The sequence below is a fragment of the Pseudochaenichthys georgianus genome, chromosome 22, assembly GCF_902827115.2.
Source record: "Pseudochaenichthys georgianus chromosome 22, fPseGeo1.2, whole genome shotgun sequence".
Classification (NCBI taxonomy): Eukaryota; Metazoa; Chordata; class Actinopteri; order Perciformes; family Channichthyidae; genus Pseudochaenichthys; species Pseudochaenichthys georgianus.
In genome coordinates, this window is record NC_047524.1 from 399711 (window position 1) to 413083 (window position 13373).

The window sequence follows — 13373 nt, forward strand, 5'->3', positions numbered from 1 at the left end:
GTTTCTATACGTTGGCAAGTTTAGGTGTATTTATTTTAACACGTAAAAAGAGTCCAAAAAGAATAAATACAATTATTATTCTGCAGGGTGAAATGTTTGTATTTAAAGCTCAATCAAGAAAAAAATGTGCTTCAGTGGAATGACTAAATATGCTTCTAAATAATTGTTGTTTAAATACATTTATTTGAAATACTAAAGTGTGTGTTATCCATGTGATCATCCTCAGCCATCATGCACGTCTTTATATGGATTATTTGACTATATCTAAAAATATGCCCAGTTATGTCTGCCAACCCAAGGAGAGCCACTTTCACACCAAGTACTTTGCCGTACTTAGTGAAAGCGGATTTAAATGTTTTGTTATAAAAGGGTATTAGAATAAAAAAAAGTTATTTGTAATTTATTACATTATTACTTTACATGTTGCTTGTTAGACGCTTTTATCCGAAGCGACTTACATTCTCAGTACTGTGGACAATCCCCACAGGAGCACTTTGGGGTGAAGCGTCTCAGGGACACAACGACATGCTGCCTGCAGTGGGGTTTGAACCTCTGCTCCCCTGATCCCAACACCAACGCACTAGTCCACTGCGCCACACGCCTATATAGACATTTTTATTGATTGGGATAAACCCCTTGAGATGCACCATCTCGTTTCCAAGGCGTTCCCGACAACAGCAACAACTTACAGACATAAACAAAAAGACAAAATGCAAAACATGACACACAAGACAAACCACGTACAGTCTGTGAAGTGAAATTCAAGCTATGAATACAATCATTACAATTTGAGACAGTCGAGCAAATCAGTTTCACCAATATCAGTTATAACAAGTGCAGACCAGCTGAAAGTGAGATGATAATGCATGTTTAAATAAACCCAGTGATGACAGAGATCTAATGGCAGCAGGTCAAGTATTCCAGTCGGTTGGGGCTTTGAACATGAACGCTCTTCTGCCAATCCATGTTTTTGCAGAGAGGACAGAGAAATACATCTGAACAGAATGTCTAACTTGATGATGTTGTGAGTAGGGTACAAAATACTGCTTTAAATAAGGGGGATAGTTAAGATAAATGCATTTAAATATCAGCTGAAGCCAATGCGTGTCTTCTTACATTTAAAGAAGGCCATTTAAGTTGGTTATACATTGTGCAGTGATGTGTACGAAAAGGACAACCAAGAACACATCTGCATCGTCTGTTGTAGGCTGTGTTGAGTGGAGCAAGACCTGATTTATGTGCATTTTGGTAGACAACATCACAATAGTCCATAATCGGAAGAATAAGTTGAGAAGCAATTCTCTTTCGGACACTGAGCGTAAAACAATTGCGAGAGCGGTGTAAAACACCGATTCCGTAATTGACTTTTTGTATTACATGCTTTATAAGTAGTTTAAATGAAAGTTCAGAGTCTACACCAAGATATTTAAAGCTATCAACTTTATGCAGAGAAGTGCCATCCTTACATGTTATTACTACATTAGGTTTGGATTTGAGCTTCTGCCTGGTACCAAAGACCATGGTATAAGATTTTGTTTTGTTGAGCAGTAGTTTATTGTGTGATAGCCAGTCCTGTAAGATATTAAATTCCAATTGGAGAGAGATGTGAATTTGTGAAAAATCTGATTTGGATGTATATATGACAGTGTCATCAGCATAAAGGTGAGTACAACAATTAATGAGACAAGAAGATAAATCATTTATGTAAATAGAGAACAGAAGTGGGCCCAGAGTTGATCCTTGGGGTACACCCTTTTGTTGGATCAACAGGTCAGACTGTTTTCCATTAACAACCACACATTGCTTTCTATTGTGAAGGTACGAGTTAAACCATAACACTGTATTATTAGAAAGGCCAATGCCGTGAAGTTTATCCAAGAGCAGATATCGATCAACGAAATCAAAGGCTTTTGTCAAGTCAATAAAAATGGCACCTGTGAGTTCACCATCTGCAGCAGAGTACAAGTCATTCGTAAATTTAAGTAGGGCAGTTGTTGTGGAGTGATTAGGCCTGAAACCAGATTGAACCGGTGATAAAATATAAGTATTGAGATAATGTGACAGTTGATTATAAATTATTTTCTCCCAAACTTTGGAAATAGAGCACATTATAGAGATTAGTCTATAATTATTTGTATCAAGTAAATCACCACCTTTATGCCTGTGAGTCGGCAACTCACAGGTGGACAAAGACAGGTTGAACAAATCAGCAAGTGGGTACGTGAGAATATGGGACGCCAATTTTATGAACCTGTTTTCTATACCATCGAGTCCTGCACTGCCATCCACTTTTAATTCTGTGATAGCATTAGGAACGTCGTGTGGTAGAATCCTCTTAAAAGAAAAATAACTGTTGCAGTATGAGCTACTATTAGAAATACCAGTCGTCAAATAGTAGTGTGGAACATACGTTAGCGAAATGCTGATTAAATATTTGGGCAATGGATAATGAATTATTGTATCAGCAGTTCTTATTTTATTAATAGAATGTTTACCCGATTTATTTAAAATAATATTAGTCCATTTATTGTGTGATGAAAATATACAAATATGTTTTTGTCGGCCGAATATTTTTAGGCCTACTCTGTTTTTTAATCGATAGATGTTACTATGTATTACAAACAACAGTATGGACTCAATAACACAGAACACTGTTTTCCTTTACCACCATCAATTTATTCAATCTTTTAGCTTCAATATTTCTCCAAAGAAGTGGAATAAAGTAATGAAATAATTACACAATGGAAAAATAGATCAGATAATAGATCATATTCACAGGTTTGATTTAAAAAAATAAAAACATGACAGAGAAATCAGACGGAAGCGTTTTCATCTCCCTGTAGTTTCTGCTGAGGTCAGCGTGCAGCTTACACTCACTAACCCCCGGTCACCTGCGAGTCAAATCATCTACCGTAGTGCTGTGCAAAATAAAAAGTTACAAATCAACTACTTAAAAAAATAATATAAGAGGTGGAGAAACAGGAGATGACACATCCGAGCGTGTTAAAAACAAAAACAAGATCATTTCCACGCACAGAGAAGAATGACGATGAGGAAGTAACATTGGAAGTACTGATGTGTACTAAACTAATAAAACTGAGCACAGGTCAGAAGCAACCAGTCCGCACCACCACCACCACCAGGTCCACAATGATTGTTGCTGCAACGAAACCCTATTTACAGAGAGATGCTCCACATCCAATCACAGGATGCAACAGACGGCAACAAAGAGATTTCTCTCCAAAAATAAAACAAAAAAACAAAAAAACAAGTAAAGCAGCTGTCCCTTCACAAAATCTCTTTACATCACATTACAAATTAGCACTGCTGTGAGCTGTATACAGTATAGATTCTTTATAGATATATATATTTTTTTATGTATAATATATACGGTCATTTCTTGTATACACGAACATAAACTCGTCTCATTGTAGCTAGCCTATGCCTTTGGCACGATTACTTACAACTCTTCTGTTAGATTCCAAAGCTATTTAAAATATACTTAATGCATAAAAATAAAGTTTTGGCATTTTCTCACTGTATTCTTCTGATTAGGAAGTTAGAATGAGAACTTCTTGTCTGGAAGCTGAGTTCTCTCAGTGCTGCAGTTTCTCTGCCAGGTGAGGAGGCGTCGTCCTGGCAACAGGGAGCGGAGGTGGGGGGGGGGGGCGATGCTGAGCCTGCGCTGCACAAACAAACGTGCAGACGATGCTGATGAGAAGCTAGCCTGTTAGCCTGCTCCGTTTGGGCTCCCTGCTGGTTCTCCTCCTTCTTCCTGTGAGCTCTTCCTCTGAAGAAGAGGCAGGAGGACCCCCCCGCCCCCCTCACCCCGCTCTTCTTTAGTCACCCCAAAACAAAAATGGCCTCCTTATAGTCCGGTTGCCAGCAGTCTTCAGAGCTGGATCTCGAAGGTCTTGTGCAGCTCGGTGGAGAACGGGTTAGTGGGGGACGGAGAGGCGATCTGACGGGAGCGGCCCTCCAGCGCCGCCCACTGGGCCTCGAAGATGTCTTCCTGTGGGGGGGGCAGGGTGGACGGGGGGTGCAGGGTGACGGGGGGAGGCAGGATGGAGGGGGGGGGCAGGATGTGGGGGGAGGAGGGGGGTGCGAGGTGCGACCAGGATTCGGAGCCGTTAAAGGTGGCGCTGCCGTTTGAGGGGAGACTCGCCGTGTTGTTGAGGGGGGGTTTGATGAAGGGGCTGAGGTCCTGCTGGGGGGTCGGGGCGGAGGAGGGGGGGGGTCGGAACTGATGGGGGGTCGAGGTGGAGGAGGGGGGGGTGAGGAACTGATGGGGGGTCGAGGTGGAGGAGGGGGGGGGGAGGAACTGATGGGGGGTCGAGGTGGAGGAGGGGGGGGGGGGAACTGATGGGGGGTCGAGGTGGAGGAGGGGGGGGGGAGGAACTGATGGGGGTGAGATGCCGATCCGAACATGTTGGCCACCATCTGAGAGGGAGTGATGCCCACCAGCGCGGGGGGGAAGGGGAGGCCGTTGGGCAGCGGGTAAGAAGACGGGGGGTGAGTGTGGAAGGCGGGCTGACGGGGGGGCAGCATGGGCACGACGGGGGGCAGGGGGGACATGATGAAGGCCACCTGGGGGAGAGGGGCTACCGGCATCGACCCGGGGGAGCTGAACGGCTGAGGGGGCAGCGAGGTGGGGGGGCCGCGCACTGACTTTGTGACTTCCTCTAACCACCGGTCTGCTTCTGAGGGGGTGCGTCTGTGGGAGGAATTGGGGGGGGAGGTGGTGGGGGGGACCACTATCACCGGCGTGGGAGAGGACCAGTTACTTCCTGTTGGGAGAAAGGCAGAAGAAAGTGGGTGAGAACACGACACACATTTCATCTGAATATGTGACGTAATTTAGAAATGTATTATATTAATTGGCAGAATGAGTATTTTACTTCTGGTACTTTGATACTTTTGCACTTTTACTTGAGTAACATTTTAAATGCAGGACTTGTAACAGAGTATTCCTACACTGCGGTACTTCTACTTCTACTCAAGTACAAGATCTGAGTACTTCTACTTCTACTCAAGTACAAGATCTGAGTACTTCTACTTTTACTCAAGTACAAGATCTGAGTACTTCTACTTTTACTCAAGTACAAGATCTGAGTACTTCTACTTTTACTCAAGTACAAGATCTGTGTACTCTACTTTTACTCAAGTACAAGATCTGAGTACTCTACTTTTAATCAAGTACAAGATCTGAGTACTCTACTTTTACTCAAGTACAAGATCTGTGTACTTCTACTTTTACTCAAGTACATGATCTGAGTACTCTACTTTTAATCAAGTACAAGATCTGAGTACTTCTACTTTTACTCAAGTACAAGATCTGAGTACTTCTACTTTTACTGAAGTACAAGATCTGAGTACTTCTACTTCTACTCAAGTACAAGATCTGTGTACTTCTACTTTTACTCAAGTACATGATCTGAGTACTCTACTTTTAATCAAGTACAAGATCTGAGTACTTCTACTTTTACTGAAGTACAAGATCTGAGTACTTCTACTTCTACTCAAGTACAAGATCTGAGTACTTCTACTTTTACTGAAGTACAAGATCTGAGTACTTCTACTTTTACTCAAGTACATGATCTGAGTACTCTACTTTTACTCAAGTACAAGATCTGAGTACTTCTACTTTTACTGAAGTACAAGATCTGAGTACTTCTACTTTTACTCAAGTACAAGATCTGAGTACTTCTACTTTTACTCAAGTACAAGATCTGAGTACTTCTACTTTTACTGAAGTACAAGATCTGAGTACTTCTACTTTTACTCAAGTACATGATCTGAGTACTCTACTTTTACTCAAGTACAAGATCTGAGTACTTCTACTTCTACTCAAGTACAAGATCTGTGTACTTCTACTTTTACCCCAATATTTTAGTTTTTGGTTTGAAGTTGTTAATTTCAATGTTGGAAATGGCCGCCTGTGTAGCAGAGAGAAGGGTTAAAGGGTCATCGTTTTGACCCCCAGTCATCGTGTACATTTCAAAGGAGAAGGATCTAAAATTATATTATTTATTATTATTATTATTAAAACTGTTAAATAACTCAAATTAAATGTAATTTTTCATCAGTGAATTCTCAGTGCCTCCTGTCACATGCAGCCTCTCCGAGCTGCTGCTTACCTGGCAGTGCTGAGGGAGGGGCTCCTGCTGGGGACTTAGCCCAGGGGTTAGTGTCTCGAGCAGGCAGGGCGGGGGGCAGAGCGGGGGGGTTAGCAGCAGCAGCAGCAGCAGCACAGAAGGCAGGAGAGGAGCCGTTCACTACAGCAGACCAGAGACAGACGCTAGTACAGGCTGATGGACCGTTTGTTAGACATGCACAAACTGAACGTGCTGTTAAAGTACACAGAGGCAAGAGAGAGAAAACATGAAGTCTGATTTAAAGTGTTTTGTCTCCCGTGTTTGTGACTCAATAGGAATGACTTCAAAGAAGGGTTTCCAGGTAATCCCTTTATGCTTCTTTAAAAAACTGAAAATCATTTTGAAAATGTTTGTTGTTGTAATACTGATGTCTGCCACAAGAGGCTGTCAAACACCACTAGAATAGAGATGGGGAATGGGAGGGATGAACCCCTCTTTAATGGTCTCTGCTTTTAACCCATCCTAGAACCAGGAGTCTAGTACTAGGAGCAGTGGGCAGCTATTGCACAGCTCCCGGGGAGCGATGGGAGTGAGGGGGGAAGGGGGGTGTCCGGTGCCTTGCTCAAGGGCACCACGGCAGGGCAGGAGGTGGACCTCTCCAAGTAGCAGTCCGCACTCCATATTTTAGGCCTGGTCGGGGACTGGAACCGGCGACCCTACGGCTCCCAGTCCAAGCCCCGACTGCCTGAGCCACTGCCGGACACTACCCCATGATCTTAGTTTTAAATTACAACAAAACAACTTTTAGAAAAATGATCCTGAGAAAGAAAGCGTTTCCCCTGGCAAACTTTTTTATTGACAATTTCTTTTTGCAGACAAAAAATTCAAATAAAGTGCTCTGTAGAAGATGTACTCCCCGCCTCTTTCACAGAAGAAAACAATTATTAAAGCTGTTCTCACGCCACAAAGACTGGAGATGAAACAATTAAGATCAGGCTTAAAAAATAGATCACATGAATATTTTGTTTCACCTGTCCCTCAGGTCTTCGGTATTGTTAATCACACATCAAATAAATGTTACACTTCTAGTTATGACGACATGTGAGCAGGCAGACGCTCTAAATGCATATGTTAACATGTGACCCACGGACCGGGTTCATCACAGTGAGGTTTGTTAGATATTAAAGAGGGTATGTCACCTGGTGCTACAGGAGACTGCGGGGAGGAGGTGGGTTTGGGCATCGGAGCGGAGGAGAAGGGGTCCTCGGGGGGGCCGCTGAACGCCGAGGTGATCTGAGTGCAGAGCGAGCTGATGCTGTCGTTCTCGCCCTCCACCTCCGGGACTGACGGGGAAACACAGCGGGGACATTTAGTAAAAGCAGAAATAAAAAACATTAACGATAGGACAGAATTGATCTGGTATATCATATATTATATATACATATTTATTCTTGTTTCTGGAATAATATAATACTAAATTAAGCGTTTTGAGCACCAGGAAAAGCGCTATATAAATAACAGTCTCATGGCGTGTGGGATGAAACCGTCCGAGTCATCTTCAGGGTCGACTCGGCACATGTGAAGCTGTGTGAAGGTTATTTGCATGTTTTACAGAATAAAGCGACTGTGGGTGTTTCTCAATGTCGAGGATGCTTGCTTGGTAGCACATGTCTTCCGAGTCACTTGCTTCAGAAGCGAGGCAAGAATACTTCCTGGCATTCGGAAAACAAAGAGTGGAACAGACGAGCAAGTGTGCAGGTGTGCGTCATATGAGAGGCCCCGCCTTACATTTTGTGAAATTGGTCCGTGTGCAAAGCATTGTGGGGATTTTAAGACCGCAGAGTCTACACATGTGCAGCCTCGAAATCTCCAAGTATGCCGGACATTGGAACAGTCCTTCGGCAGCACTCTATGGCGTAGTATGCTTGAAATAGTGGCTCTGGAGCAGCCTTACTCGACATTGAGAAACACCCAGTGTGTGAGGACGATAAACCCACCGGTGTTCTTCATGGGGAAGTCAGACTTGCGCTGCACGTTGGACGGCAGCTCGTTCATGCGCAGCGACATCTGCCGTTTGAAGGGAGACGTCTTCTGGCTGAGGACCGGGAAGCCCCTGAAGGAGCCCTGCCTGGCGAGGGCCTCGGCGGGGGCGTGTCTGCGGGGGATCACCTGGGGGCCCAGAGAGGCCATGGAGAGGGGGGGGGAGGGGGAGGGGGAGGGGGTGCCTCCACTCGACTGACCCGAGGAGTTATTCACAGAGATGGCCGAGTTGTGGTGGCCCATCATACCAACGTCCGTCTCCGCTGGAAATCAACAGAAGTCTAAGATCAGAAGTAACTCAGTACATTTACTCAAGTACTTTAGAAACAGTTTGAGATACTTGTACTTTTTGCTACTGTGTACTTCTCCTCCACTACATGTATTTAATACCTTTAGTTACTTCACAGATCTGGATGAATGATGGTAAATATAATCAAGTGTTAAATCAGACTTTAGTTCCACCTGGAGTAAATCCACCAGCTACCCTGCAGTCTACAAAGTACTTCAGACTAGCTGCACCTTCACCAGCTACCCTGCAGCCTACAAAGTACTTCAGACTAGCTGCACCTTCACCAGCTACCCTGCAGTCTACAAAGTACTTCAGACTAGCTGCACCTTCACCAGCTACCCTGCAGTCTACAAAGTACTTCAGACTAGCTGCACCTTGACCAGCTTTGAGAACACTTTCATGATCAATCATTATAAAACATATCATATATATTATTCTGAGATGGACCAATCTGCACAACGACTACTTTTACTGTCTTTCACTATATTTTGATGAGAATACTTTTCTACTTTCACTTGAGGAACATTTTGAATGCAGGACTTTTACTGTAACAGAGTATTCCTACACTCTGGTACTTCTACTTTTACTCAAGTACAAGACCTGAGTACTTCTACTTTTACTCAAGTACAAGACCTGAGTACTTCTACTTTTACTCAAGTACAAGACCTGAGTACTTCTACTTTTACTCAAGTACAAGATCTGAGTACTTCTACTTTTACTCAAGTACAAGATCTGAGTACTTCTACTTTTACTCAAGTACAAGATCTGAATACTTCTACTTTTACTCAAGTACCAGATCTTAGTACTTCTACTTTTACTCAAGTACCAGATCTTAGTACTTCTACTTTTACTCAAGTACCAGATCTGAGTCCTTCTACTTTTACTCAAGTACACGATCCGAGTACTTCTACTTTTACTCAAGTAGAAGATCTGAGTACTTCTACTTTTACTCAAGTACAAGATCTGAGTACTTCTACTTTTACTCAAGTACAAGATCTGAGTACTTCTACTTTTACTCAAGTACAAGACCTGAGTACTTCTACTTTTACTCAAGTACAAGATCTGAGTACTTCTACTTTTACTCAAGTACAAGATCTGAGTACTTCTACTTTTACTCAAGTACAAGATCTGAGTACTTCTACTTTTACTCAAGTACAAGATCTGAGTACTTCTACTTTTACTAAAGTACAAGATCTGAGTACTTCTACTTTTACTCAAGTACAAGTACAAGATCCGAGTACTTCTACTTTTACTCAAGTACAAGACCTGAGTACTTCTACTTTTACTCAAGTACAAGACCTGAGTAATTCTACTTTTACTCAAGTACAAGATCTGAGTACTTCTACTCAAGTACAAGATCTGAGTACTTCTACTCAAGTAGAAGATCTGAGTACTTCTACTTTTACTCAAGTAGAAGATCTGAGTACTTCTACTTTTACTCAAGTAGAAGATCTGAGTACTTCTACTTTTACTCAAGTACAAGATCTGAGTACTTCTACTTTTACTAAAGTACAAGATACAAGATCTGAGTACTTCTACTTTTACTCAAGTACACGATCTGAATACTTCTACTTTTACTAAAGTACAAGATCTGAGTACTTCTACTTTTACTCAAGTACAAGATCTGAGTACTTCTACTTTTACTCAAGTACAAGATCTGAGTACTTCTACTTTTACTCAAGTACAAGATCTGAGTACTTCTACTTTTACTCAAGTAGAAGATCTGAGTACTTCTACTTTTACTCAAGTAGAAGATCTGAGTACTTCTACTTTTACTCAAGTACAAGATCTGAGTACTTCTACTTTTACTAAAGTACAAGATACAAGATCTGAGTACTTCTACTTTTACTCAAGTACACGATCTGAATACTTCTACTTTTACTAAAGTACAAGATCTGAGTACTTCTACTTTTACTCAAGTACAAGATCTGAGTACTTCTACTTTTACTCAAGTACAAGATCTGAGTACTTCTACTTTTACTCAAGTACAAGATCTGAGTACTTCTACTTTTACTCAAGTACAAGATCTGAATACTTCTACTTTTACTCAAGTACCAGATCTTAGTACTTCTACTTTAACTCAAGTACAAGATCTGAGTACTTCTACTTTTACTCAAGTACAAGATCTGAATACTTCTACTTTTACTCAAGTACACGATCCGAGTACTTCTACTTTTACTCAAGTACACGATCTGAGTACTTCTACTTTTACTCAAGTACAAGATCTGAGTACTTCTACTTTTACTCAAGTACAAGATCTGAGTACTTCTACTTTTACTCAAGTACAAGATCTGAGTACTTCTACTTTTACTCAAGTACAAGATCTGAGTACTTCTACTTTTACTCAAGTACAAGATCTGAGTACTTCTACTTTTACTCAAGTACAAGATCTGAATACTTCTACTTTTACTCAAGTACCAGATCTGAGTCCTTCTACTTTTACTGAAGTACAAGATCTGAGTACTTCTACTTTTACTCAAGTACACGATCCGAGTACTTCTACTTTTACTCAAGTACAAGATCTGAGTACTTCTACTTTTACTCAAGTACAAGATCTGAGTACTTCTACTTTTACTCAAGTACAAGATCCGAGTACTTCTACTTTTACTCAAGTACAAGATCTGAATACTTCTACTTTTACTCAAGTACCAGATCTTAGTACTTCTACTTTTACTCAAGTACAAGATCTGAGTACTTCTACTTTTACTCAAGTACAAGATCTGAGTACTTCTACTTTTACTCAAGTACAAGATCTGAGTACTTCTACTTTTACTAAAGTACAAGATCTGAGTACTTCTACTTTTACTCAAGTACAAGTACAAGATCCGAGTACTTCTACTTTTACTCAAGTACAAGACCTGAGTACTTCTACTTTTACTCAAGTACAAGACCTGAGTAATTCTACTTTTACTCAAGTACAAGATCTGAGTACTTCTACTCAAGTACAAGATCTGAGTACTTCTACTTTTACTCAAGTAGAAGATCTGAGTACTTCTACTTTTACTCAAGTAGAAGATCTGAGTACTTCTACTTTTACTCAAGTACAAGATCTGAGTACTTCTACTTTTACTAAAGTACAAGATACAAGATCTGAGTACTTCTACTTTTACTCAAGTACAAGATCTGAAGTACTTCTACTTTACTAAAGTACAAGATCTGAGTACTTCTACTTTTACTCAAGTACAAGATCTGAGTACTTCTACTTTTACTCAAGTACAAGATCTGAGTACTTCTACTTTTACTCAAGTACAAGATCTGAGTACTTCTACTTTTACTCAAGTAGCAAGATCTGAGTACTTCTACTTTTACTCAAGTACAAGATCTGAGTACTTCTACTTTTACTCAAGTACAAGATCTGAGTACTTCTACTTTTACTCAAGTACAAGATCTGAGTACTTCTACTTTTACTCAAGTACAAGATCTGAGTACTTCTACTTTTACTCAAGTACAAGATCTGAGTACTTCTACTTTTACTCAAGTACAAGATCTGAGTACTTCTACTTTTACTCAAGTACAAGATCTGAGTACTTCTACTTTTACTCAAGTAGAAGATCTGAGTACTTCTACTTTTACTCAAGTAGCAAGATCTGAGTACTTCTACTTTTACTCAAGTACAAGATCTGAGTACTTCTACTTTTACTCAAGTACAAGATCCGAGTACTTCTACTTTTACTCAAGTACACGATCCGAGTACTTCTACTTTTACTCAAGTACACGATCTGAGTACTTCTACTTTTACTCAAGTACATGATCTGAGTACTTCTACTTTTACTCAAGTACAAAGATCTGAGTACTTCTACTTTTACTCAAGTACAAGATCTGAGTACTTCTACTTTTACTCAAGTACAAGATCTGAGTACTTCTACTTTTACTCAAGTACAAGATCTGAGTACTTCTACTTTTACTCAAGTACAAGATCTGAATACTTCTACTTTTACTCAAGTACCAGATCTGAGTCCTTCTACTTTTACTGAAGTACAAGATCTGAGTACTTCTACTTTTACTCAAGTACACGATCCGAGTACTTCTACTTTTACTCAAGTACAAGATCTGAGTACTTCTACTTTTACTCAAGTACAAGATCTGAGTACTTCTACTTTTACTCAAGTACAAGATCTGAGTACTTCTACTTTTACTCAAGTACAAGATCTGAATACTTCTACTTTTACTCAAGTACCAGATCTTAGTACTTCTACTTTTACTCAAGTACAAGATCTGAGTACTTCTACTTTTACTCAAGTACCAGATCTTAGTACTTCTACTTTTACTCAAGTACCAGATCTGAGTCCTTCTACTTTTACTCAAGTACACGATCTAAGTACTTCTACTTTTACTCAAGTACAAGATCTGAGTACTTCTACTTTTACTCAAGTACAAGATCTGAATACTTCTACTTTTACTCAAGTACCAGATCTTAGTACTTCTACTTTTACTCAAGTACACGATCTGAGTACTTCTTCCACCTCTGAACTAGCGTGGAGGTTAAACGCTCTTTAGACCAGACTTTTTATACTAACCTTTTTTAGCGTCCTGTATCTGCCTCATCACTTCCTCCCGCTCTGCCGCCTCTGTTGCCGTAGTAACCCGAAACGAGCCCTCGCGGGTGAAGGTGGTTCTGTTAGCGTCGAAGGTCGCCGTGACGCCGCACTCCTTCTCGCGTTTCTGTTTCCGCTCGAGACAGGCGGCGAACGCACAACCCACGGCGTGACTGAGACGCTCGCCCTGAAACAGACCAGGGAACCATTCTCGTTCACACGGAGCTCCGGACACAGCACGTCATAAACATCGCTAAAAACATCATAAATTAGATTCTAGTGATTGTGATTGGCTGAACTGCTTTTTGAATCTGTTGTAAAACAGTCTGTAACGCAGGGGGGTCCACACTTTTTTCACGAGGGCCACATACAGAATAATATACGAAATTAAGTTGGCAAAATTAATCAAATGCA

At 41.0% G+C, this 13373-nt stretch overlaps 1 protein-coding gene across 1 annotated transcript in view; it reads right to left on the minus strand.

Annotated features, from left to right (window-relative positions):
• Positions 1-2654: 2654 nt before the first annotated feature.
• Positions 2655-13373, minus strand: part of numb (NUMB endocytic adaptor protein) — a 72339-nt gene continuing 61620 nt past the window's right edge. The window contains exons 4-9 of the mRNA XM_034111904.1: positions 12942-13146; positions 8093-8398; positions 7295-7438; positions 6138-6275; positions 4361-4787; positions 2655-4223 (exon numbers count right to left, since the gene is read on the minus strand). Of these exons, the coding sequence (XP_033967795.1) occupies positions 3893-4223; positions 4361-4787; positions 6138-6275; positions 7295-7438; positions 8093-8398; positions 12942-13146 (1551 nt within the window). The 3' untranslated portion in view covers positions 2655-3892. The remainder of the gene's footprint in view (positions 4224-4360; positions 4788-6137; positions 6276-7294; positions 7439-8092; positions 8399-12941; positions 13147-13373) is intronic.